The sequence below is a fragment of the Lepidochelys kempii genome, chromosome 9 (assembly GCF_965140265.1).
Source record: "Lepidochelys kempii isolate rLepKem1 chromosome 9, rLepKem1.hap2, whole genome shotgun sequence".
In the NCBI taxonomy this organism is placed as follows: domain Eukaryota; kingdom Metazoa; phylum Chordata; order Testudines; family Cheloniidae; genus Lepidochelys; species Lepidochelys kempii.
Genome location: NC_133264.1, coordinates 2,124,743 through 2,151,994, shown reverse-complemented (window position 1 = coordinate 2,151,994; position 27,252 = coordinate 2,124,743). Strand labels below are relative to the sequence as shown.

Sequence of the window (27,252 nt, the reverse complement as noted above, 5' to 3'; positions counted from 1 at the left end):
ACTGGAGGCCAGCTGCTGAGTGCTCCAAGCTAGCGAGAAGGCTTCTGAAAATTCTGCCCTGATTCACCAGTATTCAGAGATGAATCAGTGGATTTTTGCTGACTTACATAATGCTTAGAAGTGAAAACAAGATATTATGAAAGCTAAAAACTTAGTACTTAAGACAGCTATGGAAGTGTTTAGTACTTTAAAATATCTCAGACCATCCTGGTTTCCAGTTCCATTCACTGAAGGACACAGCCTTATTAGACTGATGTTTCTTGCTACAAGATATCTGTAGCAGAAAGCAAGACTTCCAGTGAGACAAGGATGAGTTGTGAACATAGCAATCTTCTGTATAGGGCCCTCCCAAATTCATGGTCCATTTTGGTCAATTTCATGGCCAGAGGGTTTTAAAATTAGCCAATTCACGATTTCGGATGTTTACACCTGAAATTTCACGGGGTTATAACCATGGTGGTCCTGATCCAAAATAGGATTCGGGGCAGGGTTGCAAAGTTGTTGTGGGAGGGGGAGGTCACAGGATTGCTACCCTCCCTTCAGAACTGGGCTCTGAAGGCAGCAGCCACTGAGCTTCCTGTAGCTAGAGGAGGTTCCTGGAGGTGGGTCCAATCCCTCCGGAGCTGCTGGGAGCGCCTCAGCTGGAGGCGCCTAGCTGCTAGTCCTGGCCAGTGGCGGATTAACGCAGGGGTCCTGGCCAATTTGGGGGGCCCCTGGAAAAATGGGGGCCTGAGTCCTGGCTGGAGATACAGGGGGGCAGAAGCCCTGGTGGGTGCCGCGGGGGGCCGGAAGCCCCGAGCCCAGTTCCGGGTCTGTTGCAGTGCAGAAATGAAGGTGTACTACCCTCACTTCTGTGCTGCCTCTGGAGGTGGTTCTGATCTCCCCACCAAGAGCAGGGGAAGGGCAACTCCTGTCCCTCCTAGCCCGGCCCAGACTAACAGCTAGGATCCCCAAGCTCGGGTACTCCCAGCAGCATGGGGAGATGGGATTTCAGGGGCAGGGCTTATTTCACAGTTCGTGACATGTTTCACGGCCTTGAAATTGGTAGGGCCTTACTTATATATTATTAATTCAGTCATGAATATCAGTGGGTATCTAGCATTTTATATTCAATAAAATGTAGCAACAAAAAATGCCCGTGTTTCTTGCAGGTCACAGACCCTAACCACAGGTGGTTTTTTTATTAACTAATCCTCATCCAGTGCACAGTTACGGTGAAAGATGATGTATGCTGACATGTTCTGTTTTATTGTACCTTTGGGAAGATTTTAAAACCATCAGTGCTTGGCTCTGCAGTCAATTCAGAAACATTCTCCTCACTCTCTTGTGCATGCTTTTATTGCTAAGTGGTACTAATTTAATGAGCAGATGATTGAGAGAAGATTTCTTGGCTTTCTCCTTAGTGTACAGAGAATGTTTTTCTTTGTTACAATTTTCATACACCTGAGAGATCCTTTCTGATAACACCAGGCATTGAAGTCTCAGTAGGACCTACAAGTAATCTCCTTCGTAAACATGAAGTGGCAATTAGAACTCCACTACTTCAGGAAAGGAAATCCTCACTCCAGCAGTTCACTCTCATTAAATGTTTGGATTTTAATTCACCAGTTGAGATTTAGCTTCCTAGTTTGAAGCTCTACTTGTAAAGGAAGTCTAGATTATTTAAATACCCTTGACATGTCAGGACTTGTCTCCTGATAACAAAAGTCAAGCAGTGTTGCTATGCTACCTCAAATTTTTAACTCCAAAGCATTGAAAGTGTTTTATTGTTTGGTTTGCCCTGAGATGCCAGTTGATGGCATGTTTAGTATTCTAGCTTGGATGACACAGCCTCACAATGAGACTACATATAAATCACAAAATTCTCATTTGATGCATGTTTTTATTGCATGTATTCTAAATCCTGGAATGGAATTTTTAACTCTGCGTGTGTTTCATTAATACCACTCGGGCCCTGAATCTAACACTTTCACTGCATGTTACTTTCCACATTTTATTTATAGACACTCCAAAGTCTGCTCATAAATTGATTCCTTACACAGCTTATGGATGATGGATTGATTCCTTACACAGCATATGGATGATTCTGAAGGTTGTACTGAAGATCTTTTTAGGGGGGGAAGTGTGTGTGCATTCATTTCAGAGAAATGCCAAATAGTCGTAGTATTATTTTGACTTCACATAGTGTTAAATTAATAACGTGAAGTCCTAGGACCAGAAACACCTGGAAGAAGGGGACAAAGAGGGAGAAAAGTAATTGACTGGGGGAAATGTGATGTAATATAATGTCTTTTAAAAGTGCCTTGCATATAGATGAACGTAGAAGTTTGACATGTATTGCCTTGAACAAAACACTAAAATTATTTGCCACCGGAAAGCCACAGATGTTTACCTGTAAGAACAGGTTTAGACATGCTCATTATTTTGTGTAACATCTGCAAACAGGGCGGTGCAGGGGTCATCTAGGTCTGTCTTGTTCCCTGTCTAATTGGGCACTTACAACGCTTCTGGATTACAAATTCAGCCATTGGTGGGACCTGTTGTCAATTCACTTGTTCCCTAGCTCCTTAGCAACATGATTTCAGTTTGTAGTATAGATAGGACCTTACCTGTGTTTTGTAGCTTGTCTAAAAACAGTTCCAAATCTTTAGCCTATCTGTAGGATACTGTGAAGTCCCATGTGTGTTACCAAAAATGCAACTGTCTTGTAATTGAGTCCTCTGACTTGTTTGTATTTGTAGTTCAGATGGAGCCCAAGTGGCACAACAGTAAGTTGCACTTACGAAACACGGATTCCATAGCGACCCTTAGAATCTCACCTGACAGCTCCTTATATATGTACTTTATATGCAGGATCTACTAGCATTGGTACGGAGGAGTAGGAATGAAAGCAGTAATGTTTAAAAATGTTATATAAAGTAAATTTCGCACTCATAAAAGTGCACCTTGTCAGTCTCTTCGTCCCTCCCATTGTCGCCTTCATTTTTAAGTCTCTGCTTTGGGCACGAAAGGAGTCCTGTAGCATCTACTGATAGCAAAGTAAAATCCATACTAATGCCACAGCTGGATAGAGAACTTTTGTGCATACTGTTAAAGTTCTAGCCTGGTTTCTGCTGTTTAAATGAAGGAGAGCTGATATACTGTTATCTGTATGGTTACAGCATGGAAAAGGGCTAGTCTATGAATCTCCTTGAATGGAATATATAATCTTTTTTTATGTTTTACCTGTACATAGTGATTTCTACTGCATTTCTGCCTTATTTTACTTTCATCAAAGTAGTTAATGCTGTACACTTCAGTATGTTGTTTCTCCATTGGTCTTATTGAACGTTGTTAAATTTAAAAAACGAGCAAATAACTACTCAAAATGTTGAAACTTGTAGGTCTGCTAGTGTATTTTTGTCGTCAGGGAGTTGTTAGTTGTTGGTTACTGGGTCTTGTTGCCATCAAAAAGCTTGGTGCAGGCTTTCAGACCTTTTCTGCTGGTTTAGTTAGAAGAACTTGTTTCTGTGCAGTGCTGTTGTCCAGAATCAGACCACAGATTTGTATCCTATATGGTAAAGAAAATAATGCAGATGAATGACTTCGATCTTGCACTGAAATGCAGAATTCCCTTGATTTTGTAATTTGTTTCCTAAAACAAAATAAATTATAGTTACTTTAGCAGCAAACTGGACACCATTAAATTAGGCTTGAATAAAGACTGGGAGTGGATGGGTCATTACACAAAGTAAAAACTATTTCCCCTGCTAATTTTCCCCCTACTGTTACTCACACCTTCTTGTGAACTGTTTGAAATGGGCCATCCTGATTATCACCACAAAAGGTTTTTTTTCTCTTGCTGATAATAGCCCACCTTAATTAATTGGTCTCATTACAGTTGGTATGGCAACACCCATTTTTTCATGTTCTCTGTGTGTATGTATATCTTACTACTGTATTTTCCACTGCATGCATCTGATGAAGTGGGTTTTAGACCATGAAAGCTTATGCCCAAATAAATGTGTTCGTCTCTAAGGTGCCACAAGGACTCCTCATTTTTTTTTGCTGATACAGACTAACACGGCTGCCACTCTGAAACCTGTACAGAAGATTAATGCTGTGAGGGTGGCTTTCATCTTCCAACAAAACTCTTCCTGACACAGATGCTCTTTGCTGTTGAGCTTCCCAATGAAGTGGGCCCCAGAAATATTTAACTGTTTTGAGAGTTCCACTCTGTCTGACTGATTTCTTTTAGAATTTCAGTCAAAATAATTCAAAATATAAAGGGCCAAAGTAAATTTCCTGAATAACATGAACTTCATGATGCAGCTAAGTTGCTGTACAGCTTTCTAACACAAGATGGCAACATCTGGCCTTTGTGGCAGCACTGAGAAGGATCGATAAGCAGGAGTCGTGCCATGCCAGGCGTCCAGACTCTGTTTACTCTTCTTTACTGTTTGATGCCTGCACATTGTCCAGGCAGCTAGCATTTGTTTCTTGGCTGCCCAGGCAGCGAGCATGTGTTTCTCGGATGTTAAGTTTGTTTCCTTTGGGAGGATACAGCACTTGTCTGGGCTTGCCTCTTATTTTCTACTCTTTTACTCTTTCTTACTCAGCAGTTTGCACTGCTTAGAAATGACAGTGAAGCTTTTTCTCTATCTTAGCTACATGGCTAGATTCTTAACCACAGCTGTATTGCAAGGTTTGGCTTTACAAATCAATTTCAATAAGTAACTATTATTATAAATGGAAAGGAAAAAAATCTTGCAAATCATTTGAAAAGTAACCGCACAGAGCAGTTCATAAGGTCTTTTCCACTTCTGAAGCTCCATAAGCGACTATGGACGTATATTGTAGTAGCACCTACAACAGGCTAAAGTGCTGTCAATGCAAACAGGAAGATACGGAGTGCAGCCCTGGCCCCACTGAAGTCAGTGGGACTCTTGCTATTGACTTCGGTAGTGTAAAGATTTCAGCCCGGTCTCTGCTCCAAGAAACTTAATATAGATCTCAGGGTGTCCTTTCTTTTAAAGAGCTTAACTATGAATTTTGCTTAAAAAACCTCAGACCACTTTTCTTCAAAATCCAGTTTCTGCCCAGTATATGCGCATGTAAGAATTATTTAACATGCAAAGCCTCTTCCCACAGTTCTGTGTGTGCTATTCATCCAATATTCTGCTCCCTCATAATTCAGGTATTGTAATAAACAAACCCAAAAACAGAAACAAAACCCCATGCAGATCCTATTTGTGGAATGGGAGTAGTTGGCAGGGAGCACAGTAGGAGGCAAGGGATCAGCAGAATACTGAGGGAAACTTGACTCTCAAATGACTAAGTGGTCAGCCCCCAAGTCAGTTTGTCAGCACATAAGGCATTGACACCTGTGCAGGTGTCAGACTAGTCAGGACTTCTTTCTACACAAAGGCCTATTGAAATGGAGGAGTGCAGTTGAATGTGTACAAAAAGAAATTCCTACCTTAGGGTGATTTTCTTAAATTCTGTCACAGTTCTAAAATGTAATCTTGGTGCACAGAATTAGCTGTAATTATTTTCTTCTAAAGCACAAAGTGTATCAAGACTAACTAAACTGGTGTTCCAAAAAACTCTTCTGCTTTTTATATCTAAGGCTAACACTGGGTTTTGTTACCTGTTGAAGTCACTGTATTTTTAGTGTGTTATGAATTCATTAGAATTGGATTTAAGCCTCTGTTGCATTTTATTTTGGAAGTGTCCTTTTAGTGTGCCCGATTGATGTTGGTTGAATATTGGGCATCCTCAGCGTGCCATCGTAGTTCAGTTGCACATCTGTGTACAGTTTCTCCCCAGATTAGACTGGTAATTGAAATACAGAGAGTGTTGTGGAACCAGTATTTGGAGTTTCTGGGTAATATGTGGCCATTTGTTAGATTCCACTTAAACAAGGGAGCTCCTGGTGTCTGTGGAATGTCTGCATAGAACAAAGGGTGGTTAAAGACACACCAGTTTTTAATGTCATGCATTTAAGTGGATCTTGGTGCCAGAGTCCCTTAGCAGTAATTTGGGGGCAGCTGTAGCATAGTACTGCATGGTGACATTATTTTCTTCATTGTTATGAGCTGCAGAATGAAAATGCTGCATGAAACTAATTTTATGGTTTGGAGCTGACTATCCCATATTTGTATTTCACTCCACTGAGACGACTACAAGGTTACTATTGACCTCTTCCTGGTCAGATCTCATGACCCGTTGATCACATATGTTCCTTAAAATCCTGTCCTCCCTTGGCTTTCCTGACTCCATTTGCTCCAGATTCTTTTCCTTCTAAATCAGATCTTTTAAAAACAAGGACTGATAAAACTCTAGCAGCTCTACTGGTCACAACCACGGGGGAGGAGTAGTTTCTCAGGGTGGAAGGGTCCAGATCACTAGGGTAAAACCAACACCTTAAATTCCACCTGGAATCCGATAGATAACCAATGTCGATTACAGAGAGTTGGCCACAATTATTTTCATTTTATATTGGTGCTTAAAACATTTATTTATTGCCAACAATATGTTTGGATTCTGCAAGATTGAGGTAAAGGGTCTAATTCCGTAAGCACTTACTGTGGGGTCCCAAAGTCCCCAGAAGGGACTCTAAAAGAAGGATATGGAGAAGACGTGGACTTGGAAATCCAGAGGAAGGAAGCACATACAGGGATCTTTAGAACTAATTATTATCATGGAAGAAGTGAGCTTTTAGAAGAGATTTTAATGAAGACTGGATGGTAACTTTGCAACCAGTTAGCTACACCACTTAACAAGGGTCAGCTGCATTATGTACAGGTTTCCTAATGGCCCTAAGATATCCTCATAAGGAGCACATTGCTGTAGTCTAATCTTGAAGTGACAAAGGCAAGGATAATAGTAGTGAGATCTGCATCTGAAAGCGTTGTAACCTTCTGAACAGGTGCAGATCCAACAGCAGTCCTGACTATCCCTGCTATCTGATCATCTAAAGCAGCTGAGGAACTAAAAAGACCTGCAAAAAGAAAGGGAATACTTGTGGTACCTTAGAGACTAACAAATTTATTTGAGCATCCGATGAAGTGAGCTGTAGCTCACTAAAGCTTATACTCAGATATATCTGTTAGTCTCTAAGGTGCCACAAGTCCTCCTTTTCTTTTTGCGGATACAAACTAAAACGGCTGCTACTCTAAAAAGACCTGCAAATGCAAGTCAGTATATGCCCTCAGTTACGGTGGCTGTTATCTTCCACTCGTTCCCCCTCTATCTTTTCTGGATTTGTTCCTTATTTAGTGCACCCTCATCTATGCCCCAGTCTCAGCCAGAAACTGAATGCTCACCTACACCATCTGTATCTGATAAGGTGGAAATGTTAGAGGCAACATGACCTGCTTCCTCTCAACCCTCCCCAGATGCATGCTGAATTGTGGGGAGGGTGTGTGTGTGTGACAGAGAGAGAGAGAGACAGCATATGTATAGTTTGTACATGCACACTGAATATGATCGTTATCATTAGGATTAAAATGTATTCAGCTATTTTTGTTTAGTGTTCCTACTCTGTTCTATTCAGTTATAGAGCAAATAGCTGTTATTTGTACCTAGTCACCTTTGCCTTATTTTTAATTCAGTGCATGAGCCCAGCTAAAGCAAATGTACTTTGTGGTAGTGGAGGCAACTTGAATTTAACAGTTCTTTGTTTTGGACAGCTGTGTGAAACTGACAAATTAAAGCAGTTGCTAGAGGAATGTGTAGGATTGTTTGTGTCAAAGTGCAGATAAGGTAGCTCCTGCTTTGTGTCATGGCAGAAAGGGCTTTAAAGAGCCGCGTCTTCTCAAAGAGGGAAGTAATCCTCTAGGGAGAGCATACATCAATTGTAAACCTCCTCTGATGGAGCGATGGTTTTCTTAACTTCAAAATCCCAGATGGCAAAGATCGGAGTGCTGTGGTTTCTTAATGTTATTGATGAAGAGCCAGGCACTAATATCCAGGTTCAAAAACAGATCCTCACAAAGTTTAGCACATTCTTCGCAGACCAAAACCATCATTTAAAGTCAACATAGAAAGATAATGATAAATCGGTGTAGGACTGAAGGCATGCTTGCTGCCTATTAATCTTGCCTGAGTCCAATGATCTACCCTTTGATGCATGTTGTTCTGGTGTTATGTTTACTAAATTTAATCTCTTCCTGAAATGTACTGCACGTGACAAGGATGGAAACAGAATGTTGGGTGCTAGTTTAAAAAATACTGATCAGTTATATGTTCAGATACCATATACATCATTAATTGGATTTTCATGTGGAAGTAGTAGTGTTTGTAGAAATGCAAAATTATTGCAGGTGGATGAATCAAAAGAAGATGAATCAACCTCTACCAAGCTGTGAAATATATTAATCAGACCCTAAAAGACCTAAGAAATTAGGGTCATCAGGGTTTCTCTGCCAGCTTAGTTAGTATGGTCACGGTGGTTTTTCACCTAGCTTCCAAGATGGAAGGCAATATAAAATAAAAGAAAGAAGTGCAGTAATTAATATGACCACACAAACAAACATGAGGAATAAAGTAACATCTTCTCTTTCAGAGCAGGAAGACTTGAGCAATTAGTCTGTATTCCTGACAAGCAGAGACGAATCATGGTATCAGTCCTATCTCTAAACATTTCTCTTGTTAAATTTCATCATTAAAAGAGAAGATGTCTGTCTGAAATCATAACATAAATGTTGTTGTAGATAGGCTTTACTGGTTTGTGGTCCAAGTAACTATTGAGTACAGTCCTCCTTTGGTTTGAGGACCAAAATGTATCAATTTCCAGCACTTAGTTTTTATAAAGATCAATATTCATGTTTCTGCACTGGGATTTACACAAGTAATTGCCTTTCGTAATATGACAGGTTTCAGAGTAACAGCCGTGTTAGTCTGTAGTCGCAAAAAGAAAAGGAGGACTAGTGGCACCTTAGAGACTGACCAGTTTATTTGAGCATAAGCTTTCGTGAGCTACAATGAAGTGAGCTGTAGCTCACGAAAGCTTATGCTCAAATGAATTGGTCAGTCTCTAAGGTGCCACTAGTCCTCCTTTTCTTCTTTCGTAATATGGTTAGTCACAGAAGTTGTCTGTGCGTCAGCTGGAGGAATTTAAACCGTTTATGTATTTGGATGAGTCATCACATAGTGTTCATGGTCTGCTTTCAGTTTGTTTTTCACCTACTCCCTCCAGTTAATGGGCATGTTGCTCTGATACAGTGAATGAAAATGACAGGTTTCCTTCCACAATTAAATCTTTGCCTGATTGTAGAGCTGATTCAAGACATTTCTATTCTGTGTTGGTTCCTCATCACTGTACATCTGGGCACCTTCCAGGCATGCATTAAGCAATGTGACTAACATCTATTGTGTGCTCCATTCTGTCTCTCGTTTTGACAGTTTTAATTGGAAATCCGATACATAATGAAAATTTTGAAACCTGTGGTAGGCTCTGAGCGCTGTTTATGGTAGTGCTGTGGCATTAATTACCTTCCCTTGTACAGGGATGTGGGACCTGACAAGTTCTCAAACGTAACTAGTGTCAGGTCAAAAGTCTCAGTAGTTGTCATTTTCACCTCCGCTTAGCTATCTCAGCTTTGATACTATGCTCCTGCGTTGTCAGATATGGGGTGATAACTTCATGTTTGCCAGTCTGTAGAGCCCTGGGGACTACTCTGAGAAACACAGTCGGCTTCTGTTCTGTTTGATTGGGGAGGGGAAAATGTGTTGCTGGAAACAGTTTCATTAGCTGAGACGGGCTCATGTGCAGACCTCAGGCCAGTGTGGGTCAAGACATTGATTAATTAGTAGCCTACACTTTCATCAGTACAATGCACAATTCATGTTTTATGGGGGTCTTTTTTTTTCCTAAGAGCATTTTTAGCAACGTTAAAATAAAATGGTAATGCTAAGTACTTGTGAAAGTATCTTTAATCTCTTCAGACAAGCTGGCTTTCTGACTGCTGGTTTTGCTCCATCCCCTAGCATGAAGTAAAGGTGGGGCTCTTAAGTCGCGGTTGATAACTTTGCTCCAATATGATTTGAGGATAAAGTATCGTTAGCGCTGGTAGCTAGATTGATTTGAGCAATGATTATTAACATCTTCTATCCAGACTCTGTTCCTAGCATCAGTTCCTTGCAGTGTTTGACCTGGTGTCATGGTTCTGGCTTATAGCATGTTAACCATACACGCTGGGGTTTCTAAATTTCCTTTGCCTGAATCCTCCCCTGAAACAGGAAGGAAAAGAGAGAAAGACCAACAGATTCTCTCTCTGTGGTGGGGAAGCAGGCTCCCCTGATGTTTCCTGTTGTGGTCTAGTTGAACAAAGTACTTGGTCAGTTCACTATCAGGAGGTCATAGAAGAGCTCATGTCCATAAAACAAGGATGTGTTAAACCAACTCCTGGAGATCTGGCTATATTTGGAGATATATAAAATGGGTGTGCTAAATATTTTGGTTTTGTTTTAGGGTTCTAAGAAGATGCTAACCATTGAAAGTAAGATCAATATCCATTGTTCTAATAGCATCTCATTTGTGCTATCAGCCATGCAGAATACCTCCTCGCACCACTCCCCATACCACCAAGAATACCAGGATTCTAGCAGCACCCAAAATGAACTGCCTGTTTTCAAGGGCTGGAAAAGTGATTTAGTGCAAACGTGCTTAAGTTTTGCCAGTAGCTCTGGGCTCCAGCTAGTAAAACATCACAGTGCTGTTTTTATCTTCCTAGCTCTGTAAAGCAAGTCTTATACACAGATGTGATTAACGCTTTTGTGTCATGATTATCCAATCCCAATAAATATACTTTGAAGTTCAAAATTTACAGAAAGTATTTATTTAATCTTGCCATATATTCACATCTGTTGCATGGTACAGTAGATTTAAGAAACATATTTGATAACCGTAAATGTTAGTTTTACTATGGTGTTACCTTGGTTAGCAGCTTTGTTCATTCTATGTTGGCTACCAGTAACGAAGTGGTACACTAGCTTTTCTGCAAGCTTGCATTTTAAGTCTGTATATTTTTAATGATTCATGGATTTACTATATGAACTATTATAAATTCCATTTAAACTTCTCCAGTACTGCAGTGCTTTTATTACACTAATGAGCTAATTGTTTAAGAATCATTCACATGATTCATCCTGCTGTTCTGCCTTTTTTAAAAAACTTCAGCCACTGAAGGGCTTTTGACAAACCAATATTTATAACAGTTTGACAGCAGGATGAGGAACAGCGTTTGTCTTTGTAACAGCTTGAAGAAAGGGCCTTTCCAGCACCCAGCCATGCAGTTACAATCTTGACCTCTTTCTTATGCTGGGAACATACATACAGCAGACAAGTAGCACCTCCCATGTGTTTTCTTGACCCTCTGACTGTCCATTCACTTCCCATCTGTTTTCCAGTCTTAAAGGAACAGAGGGGGCCCTCTTCTTATAAATCTGTCTTTGCAGGTGATAAACGATGTTCTGTCTCTTTAAGGGCTGCCTGGGTGGTTTTTCCTTTTTTCTTAGTTTTAGCTTTCCCGTCGGACACATCCAGAGCAAAATATGGTATGTGAGCAAGAGGAAACTGGCAAAAAAAATGTGATGAGCCAATGTCAAAGAATTTTTTAACATTCAGCAGGACATGACCCTGCAGTGATCAGTAAATTATAGTAGCTCTTCTTAGCCTTTCGAGATTTGTGAGGTGGGAGAAGGCATGTTGATGCAAGTTTTGTAACTTGTGGGTGTAGGGGTTGTTTTGGGAGTTGACTTTTTTTGGACAATCTTTAGAACACTTCCCCCACATTGTTTTAGCAAGAACTGGAGTTTTCTATGGTCCTATAGAATATGGAAGAACGTGGCACAAAGGGCTGAACCAAGAAGAGATTGTTTCACTTAGCCCCCTTTATATTTGCTCAGTGTGGTTTTGTATATGTAACTGGGATAATGTGCTAGTTAGTTTGATGCTGGGCGTGCTAATCAGTCTGACTATAGACTGGATTTTCTGCTTACTGAAGGAAAGATGATGTGTTCATAACAGCAAATCAGAGATTTTCGTAAAGGAGTTGTAGCAAACTAACTTCTTGTGTAGAAGGAATTCAGGGAACAGAATGGAGAAAATTGACTTAGGGGAAAGATTTAAAAGAACTAAAATATAAGTGCCAGATAAAAGGAAGGACAGATCAAAACCTACGAATATCAGAAGGCTGTAAACACTCAAAAAGGAGAGGAATTATTTAACAAAGTACAAGAAGCCAGAACTTATAGGGGTTATAAGTGTCGTTTTATAGTGCCCCCATTCTACTAGGTGCTTGGTCGAAGTTTATAATAGAAGATAGGACCCTGTCGTCAAGGAGTTTATAATCTCAGACCCCGATCCTGCAATTCGATGTCTATAAATGGGCGCCATTGACTTCGGTGGGGCTCCGTGCCAATCAGACTGTAGACTCAAACCCTGAATGATAGACTGACGGACACGTGAGGATGCAACATACACCAAAAACAGGAGGGAGGAGGGCAAGGAAGCGCAAGGGTCAGAGGCCTGCCTTTTGTGATCACTCAGTTAAAGCATGCATATGTCATGGCTGTGCAAATATTTCCTCTTCTTTTTAAAGAATAAACTTTTTTTGTAGGTGATGGTTTGATACTGAGCAAAAGTTTCAGGCTGCAGGGCAGGAGAAACTTTTGGCCGAGAGATGTGTTGGTCTGCAGAATAGATTCCTATAGCGTGTTCGATGCCCCGGTTTCTTGGGTTGTTTAAAAGTAGCCCGAACAAAGAACCAGAGATCATCGAGCTGGGAGCAATCCTGTATAGGCAAGGAATGGACTAATGACCATCTCCCATTGTCTAACTTGTAAGACTGGGAGGCAGCATATCTTAGTTGCAGAGAAGACATTAGAACTCAAAAGGTTTTCTGCCAGCCTTGTGCTCGTTCCTCTAAGGCCCTGAATGAGAAAAGTCTTTTACGTAGGAAAGCACTTAAATGTACTTAAATGCTTACCTAAACAGGGATCTAAATGTGTGATTGATTTCTGAGCAGATGATTTTACCTCTCTACCTGAGTTTTCCTATCTGCAAAATGGGAATACTAACTGCTTCCTACAAGACAGAGATGTTTGTGTAGATTCCTTCTTAATGTTTGTAAAGTCCTAAGTATTATGATTTAGTTCACTAAGTACAGACAGCTCTGGCCCCTTTCCTACAATGTAACTGTCCATCTGTAGATTAAAAGAAAAATAGTTTTTGAGGGTTTTTTCCCTTCATATTCATCTCAGAATCAGGGAGCAGAGGCATACAATAAAGAGTAAGGGCTTGTCTACACAGGAGAGTTTTACTAGTAGAGTTACAGCAGTATAATTATGTCACTTTAACTCGTTGTGTGGACACTGTCTTATTCTGGAATAAGAGTGGCTTTTTCAGTTTTGCTTAAACCCCTTCCAGAGCAACTAAGCTTTGGAAAATGAGAAAAAATGACTCTGTGTGTGAAAGTGACACGCACGCATGCTCCCAGCCAGGAGCTGAGAATGGGTGACGGGATGGATCACTTGATTACCTGTTCTGTTCATTCCCTCTGGGGCACCTGGCATTAGCCACTCTTGGAAGATGGGATACTGGGCTGGATGGACCTTTGGTCTAACCCAGCCTGGCTGTTCTTATGTTATGTTCTTATGACACTGTTGTATTTAATGTCCACATGAGGAGCTAAAGTGCTGTAACTAAAGCAGTTTAAATTCACACTTTATCAGAGAACAGTATAACTTCCCCAAGCAGACAAGCTCTAGGAGGTTTCTTGAGTCCTAAATATTATTCCAAGGCCAGGATGACAACCTTCTTCAGAAACTCATGCTACTGCTGCCGTATGGATAGTCTAGTAGTAAAAGATTTAAACTGATCCTTTGAGTTAGTTGAAGGGGAAAGGTTACCTGCAACTCCTCTTGCTGCTGCACTACTTGATATACATACATTCATACGTGTGTGTGTAAGATATAATGTGTGTGTGTGTATTGTGACAGACCCAAGCCAGTGGGGTACAGTAGTCTGGTCGAAGGCAAATATACTGGCCACTGAATGAATAGTTTTCTGTTCCCTGAGTGACCAGAGCAGGGGTTGCCCTAGAGCAATCAGAAACCTGCTAGAACCAATTAAGACAGGCAAGCTAATTAAGACAGCTGGAGCCAATTAAGAACTTACTAGAATCAATTATGGCAGGCAGGCTAATCAGGACACCTGGTTTAAAAAGGACCTCCCATCAGTTAGTGAGGGGGCGCACAAGGAGCAGGGAGTGAGAAGGCGTGCTGCTGGAGGACTGAGGAGTACAAGCGTGATCAGGCTTCAGGAGGAAGATCCTGCAGTGAGGATAAAAAAGGTGCTGGGGGAAGGCCATGGGGGAAGTAGCCCAGGGCGTTGTAGCTGTCACACAGCTGATACAGGGGACATTGTAGACAGCTGCTATCCATAGGACCCTGGGCTGGAACCCAGTGTAGAGGGTGGGCCTGGGTTGCCCCCATCTCCCCAACTCCTGATCGGACACAGAAGTTGACCTGCTCTGTGAGCAACACCAGAAGGGAAGGTCTAATTTGGAAAGGGATCTGGCCTGTCCCCGACCCACTAGGTGGGACACAGAGACTGCGGGGATTGTTCTCCATTTCCCCCTTGCTGGCCAGTGATGAGGTTAGCTGAGTGAACAGCAGATTTGAGCCTCTAGCAAAAGCGGCCAAACTGAGAGCTGCCGTGAACCTCTGGGGTGAGCAAATCCACCAAAAAAGCGCAGGACCCACCAAGGCAGAGGAGGAACTGTGTGTGTGTAATATCCTGTGCATGCGTGTGTTTTTTGGATATAATTCGTAGATCTGTCTTCAAGTTGCATTTCTCCATCTAGGAGTTTGTGGCACACAGCATCTAAGCACCTATTATTCTGAGAAGGCAATGTCATTGCCAGTGATGTATTGCTAGGTTGATTTTAATGTTAAATTAAGGCAAAAGTGATCCTATATTTAGTCAAATGTATGTATTTTGAAAAACTAAACAAAAATATAGATTTATATCATCAAAGAGAAGAATTAGTGAACAGGACAACTTTGTCTACAGGGATACCTCTGTGGAAAATTTCTAGCTTCTGAGGAAACTTTTCCACTATTTGTTTTCAGTCATGACAGAAATGTCTTACACTGGAAAGCTAAATTCCTCTTTTAAAAAAAGTCATTTGATTATAAAGCTGATTATTTTTCTTACTCTTACAGCATTATATGAAAAGTTTCTTTCAGATTTATTGCTTTAAGTTATTCACCCCTACCTCATCAGCTTTGCTTGGAAGGTAACTGGCTTCAATTTTAACAGCACTGCTATTGCACTCTATGCAATGCTTTTACTGGTGAGGCACGTTAATAATGTAGCTATAAAGTTGGGACCAGTAAGTAGACAGTCTGTCTTTATGAGACTGAATATTTGGGGGGGGGGGTTCTCCTTCCTAAATTGATGTTAACAGCAAAAGTAAACCTTATCCTTGGCTGTGTCTTTCTGTATTCACTGTGTATTCAAATCCTAATTACGGATCAATTAGTCTGGTTTTGAGCCTTTTAGAGTCAGTATCAGAGGATTAATGAAAAGAAAATGAGTGGGCAGCGGTATCATTTCATGTGGAGATAAAAAGGGAACAAGCATGAATGGGTCTCTCAAGCCGCCTGAATAAAGAATTTCTTCATTCTGTGTCAGTGGAGGTTTATGGGATATTGGGAAAAGATTATGGGAATATTCATGACCAAATCAGGAGACGTAATGAATTGATGTATGGAACAGCTCATCCTTTAGGTAAACATTGGGTAAATGGAAAGTAGAATGGGTATTCATTGCCTGTAGGCCTGTGTGTTTCATTGTTCCAAAGCTAGAAACAAGGGGTTTGTTATAGTTTTCCTACGCTGGTTTCACTTAAGTTTTGATCACTGTTTAACAGGTGGTGTAAGAATCATGCATTCATAACTCCACATCTGTATTAACACTATCAGAGTTATGAGAAACATCTAAATATAAACTTCAGAAGTAAATTATAACAGAACTGTAGCACTTGGAAGCCTGATGTGATATTGGAGCATTGGATAGTAACTCTGGAGAAAGTTCAGTATGTTAGAGAAGTGCGTACTTGTTAGCAGGTTAAAAGTTTATCTCGTAGTCTGCGGGTTATTTTTTAGAATAATACAATATTGCAACATAAATACCCTCAATATGTCATAGCCATCTCCTTAATGTGGACTCATGTGAAGAAGTGTCCTGGTTTGAAATCCAAAAACCTATTGGATTTTGAGGAAGTATTCATTTGCAATATAAAATGTATTGCAATTGGGCTGTTTAATTGAAGATGGGCTCAAGCCAAGAAGCTTGGACACAGATTTGGAGCAGAACCCCTGGGAAGTGTGTGTGTGTGTGTGTGTGTTGGGAGAAGAGGCAAGTGTTAATCTATCTCACAGCAAAGTGTGTTGGATCCAGAAGCAAACATCCCCAAACGTTGAGGCAGTTAATATCTATTGTTTCTGTTTGGGTCAATTTTAGTTATCGTCCCGTTGTTTGAATGTAAATGATAGGAGGTACTGACATACTTACCGTGAAGTATTCAGTCACTGCACTCTGTTGCTCATAAAAATAAGTATCTCCAAGAATTTCAAATTATCATTGTACTAACCACAGTTGTATCAATACGCTTTCTGCCGTTATGCTAAATGAAAAGCAAACTAAATAGCAGGGCACGATTACTGTGTGTTGCATTATGGGTTTTAGAAAAAAAATATATTTTACCTGTTGATTAGTATCTGTTTCAGTGCAATAAGCTGTATTCCTACCGCGAATACAAAGCTTAGTATGAATATATTATAACTTCTTGACAGACTTTTTAACTGTTCTATTTAAGAAATTTTTTTTTCAAAGAGTTAAGTTACTTAAAGACCTCATAATTATTACAGTTAAGGAGTCACTTCAATTCTATCCAGGTGTAAAAACTGATAAAGTGCTTATGATAACTATGGAGGCAACTTTAGTATGTCTGTTCTCTAAACAACCACAACTGCCGAACTGCATTCTGGTGCAATAAACATTGGCTATCCTGGTACTTTAACATGCCTTGATCGAAAAATTAAAGTAGATCTTGTTGGCACAAACCGAACCCCCCACACACACACACTTTTTTTTTTAAGGGTGAACTCATAAATTATGGATTTTGTTGATGTTGTGAATTTCCAGCACTGGACTATTTCACTAACCAAGGGTTGAACAGGAAAAATATTTGCATTTAATGTTGTTAAATCTGTCTGCTTTCAGTGAGACTAATAGCTTGATAAATATAAAAATCATATTTGAGGAAAGAATGTTGGACTGAATAAAGCAACCCAAACTAAAAATAAGTAGTTCAGAATTACATTACTCCCCAAAGCAAGAAGTATACATCATAATTACAAAAATAATTGTGATGTGTTTGTCAAATATAATACAAAATTAGCCTTTGAAAGAGATCTGGGTTGTGCGCCGCGCCCCCCCCCCCCCGCCCGCAGAAACAAAAAAACAATCTTTAAGCAGTTTTGAATCCAGCAGTAGCATGTTGTCTCTAGCAACATGGCTTTACTGAGGGCTCATCTCCAGTCATATTTTAAGTCTTTGGGATACAATCCTGATCCTACTGGAGTCAATGGGACTTGTGCTATTGACTTTAATGGGACCAGGAACTTACCCTCTGTCCGTATCTGCAAGACTAGAAATTATCTGGACCCAGGATAGCTAAAAGGCTGTCTCAAGCTCCAAGACTTTGGTTGCCCTGAATAGCACTACTTCTGAGGGATGCATATGAATGCACTCAGATTAACAAAACAAACATACATGTCATTTCCCAGGCAGGGGGCGGAGGGGATTGGAGAGAAAGCTGCACTTGAAAACCATACATCTCATTATTTTAATTTTTAGCTCTGGTAAACATTCAGACACCCATGTTCATCACTGTGTATAGGACGAGTATAGACTAAGATCGCCTGAAGTCTTTAATGAAATGCCTTTTGGTAGTTTTAGCCCAGTGTAGGGTAGTCAGGAACACAGGTCAGCACACACTATCACTAAGTTCACTCTGGTGTACAGATCCTTTCTTTGCTCATTAGAATGCCCCATGACAAAGTTGGTTAGGAGACTAAACTACGTCTGGTCTTCAAGGGGGTGGTCCAGCCAACTTGAGGTTGAGGTCATAGAGAGACCGAAGCAAGAGCTTACCAGGCCAGGCTGTTAACATGAAATAAAGCTGACTGCCTTGTTTTACTGTATCTATTTCAAATGCTAGCCAAATAATGTTAACAGCTTTGTTTCAGTTGCAGAATTTTTCTTTATTATTGGAGTATATTTTACATCACTCTTAAAAAATCTGGTCCGCTGAAATGTCCTTTTTATCCTACAATGATTAATTTGTTTTTGTTTCTGAAACACACTTTGGTGTAAAGTATGAGGATTAGGTCATTTCATTGCTAGATGAAACTATTATTTTTCCTAGCTACCTCCTACAAACACTCCCTCGGGTGATCACACTTGGTGCTTGCTCCCAGCTGCACACGTACCCTGTTCAGTCATGTACTTTGGTTTTTTAAAATGTAATAAGTAGCTGGGAAAATGAAGAAAACTACTAATGGAAGAAGATAACCAGAAGCATCCCTTGTAACCTCACAAAGGGAATTTGGGGCTTTATCCCAGATGATATTCTTAGTTTGTTAAAACTAGATTTGAACATTTGCACACTTTTGCTGAACGCTTGATTTCCGGATTATTCTAAGTGCAATGATCCACTTCTTCCCTTTCCTTCACACACCTAAAAAGGAGTAACTGGCTCTACGTAGGTTTACAACAGAGGGTTCTCAAACTGCGGGTTGTGACCCCTCAGGGAGTTGGAGCTGTCAGCCTCTACCCCAAACCCCGCTTTGCCTCCAGTATTTATTATAACGTTAAATATAAAAAAAGTGTTTTTTAATTTATGTGGGGGGGTTGCAGTCAGAGGCTTGCTGTGTGAAAGGGTCACCAGTGCAAAAGTTTGAGAACCACTGGTTTACAAGAAGGAACTTCAAGCAGGGGGAGAAAAGCATGGAGGCTTTTCAATCCCATTAAGTTTTAAAGTCTGTTCTGTAGGTCACTGCAGTTTACATATAACATGTAGACACTACAGTGAAGGGTGTTGTACAAGATCTTGAGGGGGAGAGAAGGACACAGTGATGGTAAAAAAAAAAAAACAATCAAGGGTTTGGGTTTTTTAAAATTTCCTACTGACATTTTGTTTTCAGTGACTGCATGTAGTTTTGTCCTGCTAGTGGTTTTGCTGATGGGGAAAATGATTCCAGATTTAGAGGTTTTGCAGAATATAATTCTGACTGCATCGTTTTGATCAGTGCTGAGATGCAGGGGACCAAGCGTAGATATGTAATTGAATATTCAACTCAGATAGGATTCTTCACTCCAAGCACTGTGTCTTTTGTACCAGGTCTATTGCACGTTGAGGTCTGATTGCTTGAAATTCTACCTGTTAGGTCACTAGCTTTTAACTGTTTCTTGAATGATTAATAGTGTTTGTGCTACTAATGTGGAGAATAATGATATTGGGCTAAAAGAGAGAGGGATTAGTGCACTTTACTTAATGGATAACAACTCCCACTGTATAACAACAGGTGCACAGTTGACTTGACATGTGTGAGCCAGTGGAAATCTGAGCTTTTCAAAACATAGCTATTTCAGTATCAGATTGCTTTGCTGCATTTTGGAATTATTAAATTAGCATTTATGGAAAAAGGTATATACTTGGAAAAGTTCTTTAAAGAAAAAAACAGCCTGAAAAGATAGTGTATGTATTTTTGTCTGATGCAGACACTGTTCACAAAGGCATTCAGTGCATCAAACATTTAGGATAATGATTGCTTACAGAATTGGATTTTGTTCTGCTTTATAGTTGAGGTTTTTTTTATCTATCCTCAATAAAATAGCAAGAAATTTGAATGGCAATCTTTTTAATCTTTCTAGAAAAAGTTCGGGAAATCCAGGAAAAACTTGAAGCCTTCATTGAAGCCCTCCATCAGGAGAAGTAGATTGTTCAAGCAGGTACAATGTTCTTACTGTTCTCTGCACGCAGAACAACCCATCACACACAATGCTGAAGGAATTGTTTCCTGAAAATCCATTTCATTTTACAGCTTTCCCTTGCTTCTTTCCTTTTTTATTTCAATTTTCAGTGCTATGATTCTAGTCTTTATAACAGCAAAAGAATGTGAAATATAGTATAAGTGCTTTTAGGTTAAAGAGACAAGGCGGGTGAGGTAATATGTCTTTTACTGAACCAACTTCTGTTGGTGAGAGCGACAAGCTTTCGAGCCACACAGAGCTCCTCTTCAGGTCTGGGAAACATACTCTGAATGTCACAGCAAAATGCAAGGTGGAACAGATTGTTTAGCATAAGGAGTTAACACGTATTGTAACGGACCATTCAAGGTAGAGTGGCCTGTAAACACCTCTGTAGTCATAGGACAAAAAGAGAGGGTTAGAGGGTTACAGATTGCTGTAATAAGCCATAAATCCAGTATCTCTGTTCAGCCCATGATTTTTGGCGTCTAGCAGAGTAATTAATTTAAGCCTCTGGGCTTGTCATTTCAAAGTGTTGTGCAGGTTTCCTTTGAGAATGAGGACTGAGAGGTCAGATATAGAGTGATCACTTTGTGAAAAGTAAAGGAGTACTTGTGGCACCTTAGAGACTAACCAATTTATTTGAGCATGAGCTTTCGTGAGCTACAGCTCACTTCATCGGATGTGAAAAGTGTTCACCCATGGGTGATAGGGTGTTTTTGTCTTTTATCATATTCCTGTTTGAGTTCATTCGAGGGCATAGTGATTGTCTGGTTTCACCCACATCCTTGTTGTTGGGACATTGAGTGCACTGGATGAGGTACACCACGTGTTGATAGGCATGTGTAGGATCTATGAATCTTGAAAGTTGTGTTGGGGGGGGTGTTGATCATTGTAGCAGTAGAGATATGACTACAGGTCTTGTATCTGTTGTTCTGGCAGGGTCTGATGTCACTTTGAGTTGGTGTGTCCTGGTCTGAGGGAAGCTTGCTTCTGATGATGAGCATGGAGAGGTTGGGGGGTTGTTTGAAGGCCAGAAGTGGAGGTTCAAGATAATAGAGTATCCGTTGTAGTTGTTGACACCTTATATGGTAGGTGACAACTAGGGGTGTGAGGTTGGAGAAGGTTTTATTTCTGTATTGAAGCAGGTTCTCTTGGGGTATTTGGGTGGCCCATTCCATGATACAGTCTACTTCTCTTGTGGTATGTCCTTGCTTGGTGAAGACAGTTTTAAGTGTGTTAAGAGTATATCCCAGACTTTCTCCTCTGAGCATCTTCCGTGTTCTCTGAGTGTTTGGCTGTAGATAACCTATTTCTTGGTGTGTTTGAGGTGGTTACTGGATCTATGAAGGTAGGTGTGCTGATCCATGGGTTTCTTGTATATAGTTGTCTCTAGGGTTCCATTGTTGAAGCTGACTGTGGTGTCCAGGAAGTTGATGCTCATGTGGAAGTGCTCCAGAGAAAGGTTAATGGGTGTGTGGTGGTAGCTGAAGTTGTGGTGGAAATCTCTGACGGAGTTTAAGCTGTCTGTTCAGAAGATGAAAATATCGATATATCTCAGGTATATCATTTGGTGTCATGGTGCATTTATTTGTCCAGAAATTCTTCAAGGTGGCCCATGAAGAGGTTGGCATTTTGGGAGCCATCCTAGTACCCCAAAGGTTTGGACAAAATATTTGGTTTTGCATGTAAAATTGTTATGGATGAGGATGAAATGAATGAATTTGGTGATGTGTTTGGAGTGGATATGTGAGGCTTGTCCATTGTCTTGTCAATATTGGAGGCAGGCAGTCGTGCCATCATTGTGAGGGATATCGATGTGTAGGGAAGTGACATCCATGGAGGTTAGGATGGTGTTCTGAGGGAGCCTGTTAATATTGTGGCATTTGTGAGGGAAGTTGGTTGTACCCTGGAGGAAGCTGGCCCTTTGTGTGGTGAGTGGTTTGAGGTTGGTTTGTATGAGTCCCAGTATTCTTCCAGTAAGAGTGCCATGGCCAGATATGATGGGTCTGCCCTTGTATGTAGAAGGGGTGGGTATGTGGGGAATGAGTTTGTCTTGGAGGTGTTTGAGGAAGGATTTGATGATATCCTTAAGTTTCTGGGTAAACTGTGGTATGGGGTCATCTTTGAGTTCTTTGTAGTAGGTGGAGTCGGAGAGCTTTTGCTGTGACACTGTGAGTTCCTTTCCTAGACCTGAAGAAGAGCTCTGTATGGCTTGAAAGCTTGTCTCTCTCATGAATAGAAGTTGGTCTAATGAAAGATATGACCTCACCCACCTGGTCTCTCTCGTATACTGGGACTGGTGCAGCTACAATTCTAGGTTAGTTATTCAGGTCTCATGAAACAGCTCTAAGATACACTTTGAGTGCACAGTTTGTATCAACATTAAAATGTGAGATCAGTTATAGCTCATTGTAATCAAAATGTGACGATACCTCTGTTTTTGTAAAGGATTTTGAGATCCTTATATGAAAAGTGCTAGATAGTGCACGGGAAAATTATTATTGTCAGCACTCAGATCTGAGTGTCACTTTCAGATTTCATTCATGTCCATCACCTAATTCTTGTGTTAATTCTCAGAGTATATAAGGCATCATGACTGAACTGTATAGTATAATTGCACCTGTTTTTAATTACATTAATTGCCTTTTTATATTTCAGCTGCACTTTTACCATAAGAATGCGGGCCTTTACCAAAATGCATTGCACAAAGAAGACTGAATGAAATGGCTGTTCTGTCCCATTCTTCTTCCTATCGTACCTTTTTGAAGCATCCTGCGATGTCAAAGGGGGTGAAGGAAGTAATTTCTCCCATTGGACTGAGAAGTATTGAACAAAACCTCCCATTTGAATTTTTGAAGCAAGACAAACATGGCCGCAGAATCCATTTTTTGTTGTGTTGAAATGACGAGAGGAGGGAATGCCAAAGTTGCCCAATTAAGTTCTGTTCCTGAGAGGAAGGAGAGGCTTTTATTTCTTGGCTGCGGTCTAGTGTGGCTGTACTGGAGCAGATTCATACCTTGCTTTTATCCAGTGTCAGTTTCTTGCCTGCAAATAATCCTGGGAGTTTGAAATAAAGATTTATCATTTGTACATACATGAATGAATGCCCTTCTAACTAATATTGTTTGTATCTGTATACGGTATGTGAAGCATCCTCAATCACTAGGGTACACCTTTAAATACATTGTGGTGAGAAGGGAGATCTGAGAGAGAGAGACTTTACTTAAGCACTTGCGCTTGAGCATTATCCAAGGAATTCTGCCAGTTCCTGTATTTTGAAAAGTACAGGCTGTCATTCATTGACTCCTTAAAAAGTTTGGCTCAGGAAATGATGTCAACAGCTGCTCATTTTATGGCTGCTTTCCTAGTAGATGATGATATGCTGAATCATAGCCAATCACATTTCATTTTGGGGGTTGCCTGGACACTAACTGGGTTTCCTGTTAACTTTTCCCATATCCTGTTGGAAAGTAAGCTAATTATGTGTGTGGGTAATACAGTAAAATAATTTAACAGTGTAACTCACTTGGTTTGACCCTCTCAAATAAACATTTCAGAAAAAAAAAATCAAAACCAGATTTTTTTATATATATTTTCTTTTTACTGGGGACTTTAAGGCCAAAATTGCTTTAAAGTCGTGTAATACACAAGATCCCTTCATAGCCACTTGCTTTGTGTAGTTTAGACAGGTATAAATGTTCAGTGGTTGTCATTCCTTCAGTCTGTCAGATTGCCCCCAACGCAGTCTGCAAGTGACATACAAGAGCTTGGTGGATTAAACAAATATTCACCAATTCTTTGAGGTGTCACATAGAATTTTGCTCACTTGATTTTACTTGTTTCTTCTGTTATCTCGTCTGCCAGTTATACATTTTGTGTAATATAAGCCCCACATAAATGAACATCGTCTTTTTTTACATATCTCAACTTCGCTTCTATTGCTGTTAAAATTGTCAATGAGACAGATTTAAGAAAATGATCTAAATACAATTTCACAGATGTCCGATGACTTTTTAAAGCCCCTTTTTATTTTTCTCCAGACACTCTTAATACAAGTGTAGTAATCCAGCTAGAATTGACAGACGGTGCTGAATACTGCCCAGGAAGAGGATGTTAGACAGGTTCAAAACAGTTCATTGTGCAATTACCCCAAAATGTAGGTTAGGAAATTGACATAGCCTTGTATTCTTCCCTCTGAAAGAGGCAAACAATTTGAATTACTAGTAATTGAGAATGAGAAGGAATAAGTATGTAAGAACATTTATCGTTTTGATTCTCAGACACAGAGAGCAACTGGAACAGGAAACCCCTAACATTTGATAATCAAAAATAAAACTTTAAGCACCACTGTGTAAAAAAAACTAACGTGTAGGTTTTCATGCAGTGGTGCTTAAAATTAAACATGGCAAAATAATCGAACAGATTGAGCATTGGGGCTTCTCTTTACTTAAAACCACTTGATTACGGGAAAGATAGTGCATTTTAGAAAAAAGGTAAATTGGTTTATATGATCTTTTGGCACAGACTGTGGGTAACTTCAGAAGTTTAAGTTGTTTCCACAACTGTGAAGGAAAGCAGATTCCCTAGATTGTCTGTCACATGAATGAGTCTGTACTTTTATGAAATCCCTCTCTGTACAAAAACCCTTTTTCGTTTACTTGACAAGATCACTGTTTGAAATCTCTGTGTAGTGTGAATGTTGCAAAATGTCACATCCAGTGGTCAGTACGCACCTTTTCTCCAGCATGATATCAGTACACTTTTTGGTTGTAATTTATTGCTGATCTGAGACTTAGCATCATGTGTTCCTCGAAAGCTGGGTATTTATTGAATGCAGATGTAATTGAAGGGAAAATAATAAAATTCAGGCTTTGAACACAAAATGTTCATGTCGTATGCACAGTTGAAAAGTTACTAAACCTCCTTGTGGCTGTTTCCCCATCTGTAAAACAATGATAAAGGTACCCACCTTTGTAATGTGCTTTGAGATCTAGGAACATGGAGCGTTATGCAGTTGCTGAATATGGCTACTGTTTTAATGTATAAATAACACCCTTTGGTTCTGTTTTTTATCAGGTTTTCCTGAAAAATCCCCTGGTTTTGATAAAGTCAGGATTCGGGTTTTACCAGTTTTAACCCACATTCTGCCCCCTCAAAGCCCCCACGGAATGGCGCGGCCCAGCTGCAGAGAGGAGAGTAAAGGCCGTTTGGTGGCTGCTGCTGTGCAGAGGAGGCGTGAGAGGCAGGGAGCTGGGACCCGACAGCTGAGAGGGGCTTCCTGCCTAACTTGCTCCCCTATCACCAGCTCCCTGCCGGTCTCGCTCCCCCAGAGATGGGCAGGGAACCCGGTGACCACCCCAGTCTGCTCTACCTGCCAGACAGAGCCCACTCCTGACTTTCAGCATGGCCCCATGCAGAGTGGCAGGGAGTCGTGTCCTGGCAGCCAAGAATGCTTGACAGCTGCAGAGCCAGGCCCACAGGAAGTGGAACAATCCCTTCACCTCTCCTGCCTTCTGGCCCCTCCTTTTAGTTTTTTTTTTTTACTGATTTTCACCTGTTTTTAATTTTTTTACGCAGACTGATAAATTCCCAGGAAATTGTAAATAAAATAAAAACCAAACCCAATGGGCCTTATATATAAACTACAGTATTTCGCTGGTAGTGTTAATATAGCACTATGTATAGGCATAGTGCTTTACAGATAAACCAGACATGGTCCCTGCTTGAGAAGCTTATCAGCTTTCTCATGGTTTGGTCGTGCATAGATCTTTTCTTCAGTAAGAAAAGGAGGACTTGTGGCACCTTGGAGACTAACCAATTTATTTGAGCATGAGCTTTCGTGAGCTACAGCTCACTTCATCGGATGCAAGAAATAGCTCACGAAAGCTCATGCTCAAATAAATTGGTTAGTCTCCAAGGTGCCACAAGTCCTCCTTTTCTTTTTGCGAAGACAGACTAACACGGCTGTTACTCTGAAAACTTTTTCTCAGTGTAAGTGAAATTCTCACAGGCTTTTACACTGGGTACCAGGCTTTAATGTTTGTTAGATTCTCTTATACCACACAGATGTTTAGTAAGACAATGGAATTGAGAATTATGATGATATGGAAGTCAGCTTATCAACAGGTGCGTTCTGGAGTGCTAAACCATGCCTTGAAGATTCAGGAAAATGTTACAAAAACAATTAAAAAAAAATCCTGACAAGTAGCACAGATATTAAAGATGTTGCTTACCTGTTTTGCAAAGCCTAAATCATAGACACAGGAGTACCGGTACCAATAAAAGGTTACATCTTTTACTATTTTGATTTAATGGGCTCATGTCGATTCTATTTTAAGTGTGCGCATGTCCACGCACACACAGTCGTCGGAGTTTTTTGCCTTAGTGGTATCCAGCAGTGGCGTCCCCTTGAGTGCCACGCTCACGTGTTGCTATATCAGACCCCGCCAGCCCTACGCCCTCTCAGTTCCTTCTTACCGTAACGGTCAGCAGGCAGACTCAGGTGTCGACAGCCCCACCTGGAAGGGGATTCCTCTGGCATGGAAGGGCAGTTCAGCCCCTTGCTCAGATCCCATCGTCGCAATTGGGCACCCGAGGCCGCGTCGACAACAACGGCGCTGCCTTGGCAGTGTGGCCAGTGGCCAGCGCAGTGGCCTTATTGGAGTGTGTGGGGTGTGCTTGTCATGACAATGCCCCCTTCGCACCCCCTTCGCATCCATGACGATGCCCCCTTCGCACATGCCGCCGCCTCAGAGCAACATTTGACGGTACCAACGGCACCTGGCTCAGAAGATACTGCACCCACCCCTAAACCTCCCTCCCCCACGGTGGATGATGCCCTGGGGCCTCCCCCGGTGGTACAGTCATCATCTTCGTCCCTGGACGAGGTGGTCGCAGGACCCTTGAGGGCCAGCCCGCCAGACAATTTTAAAGAACACCAGGCTCTGCTTTGACGGGTGGCCAAGAACTTGGGCCTAGAGGTGGAGGAGATGGCCGAGCAGGTGGACACCGTGTTCAATGTCCTTTCAGCATCTATCTCACTCGTATCACACTACCAGTTTCAGGGAGTTCCCTTCGTGGCCCTGGCCCCGTCACTGACCCTGGTCTGTTATGCTTCAGACCTGGCAGGCTCAGCACACAAGGCTGCTGGCTGTGAGACG

The 27,252-nt window shown here is 41.0% G+C and overlaps 1 protein-coding gene across 7 annotated transcripts in view; it reads left to right on the top strand.

Annotated features, from left to right (window-relative positions):
* Positions 1 to 24,975, top strand: part of OPA1 (OPA1 mitochondrial dynamin like GTPase) — an 85,340-nt gene extending 60,365 nt beyond the window's left edge. For all 7 annotated transcript variants that reach the window (XM_073359012.1, XM_073359008.1, XM_073359013.1 and 4 more), the window contains 2 exons: positions 19,994 to 20,071; positions 22,751 to 24,975. In XM_073359012.1, the coding sequence (XP_073215113.1) occupies positions 19,994 to 20,071; positions 22,751 to 22,810 (138 nt within the window). In that variant the 3' untranslated portion in view covers positions 22,811 to 24,975. The remainder of the gene's footprint in view (positions 1 to 19,993; positions 20,072 to 22,750) is intronic.
* Positions 24,976 to 27,252: the final 2,277 nt, after the last annotated feature.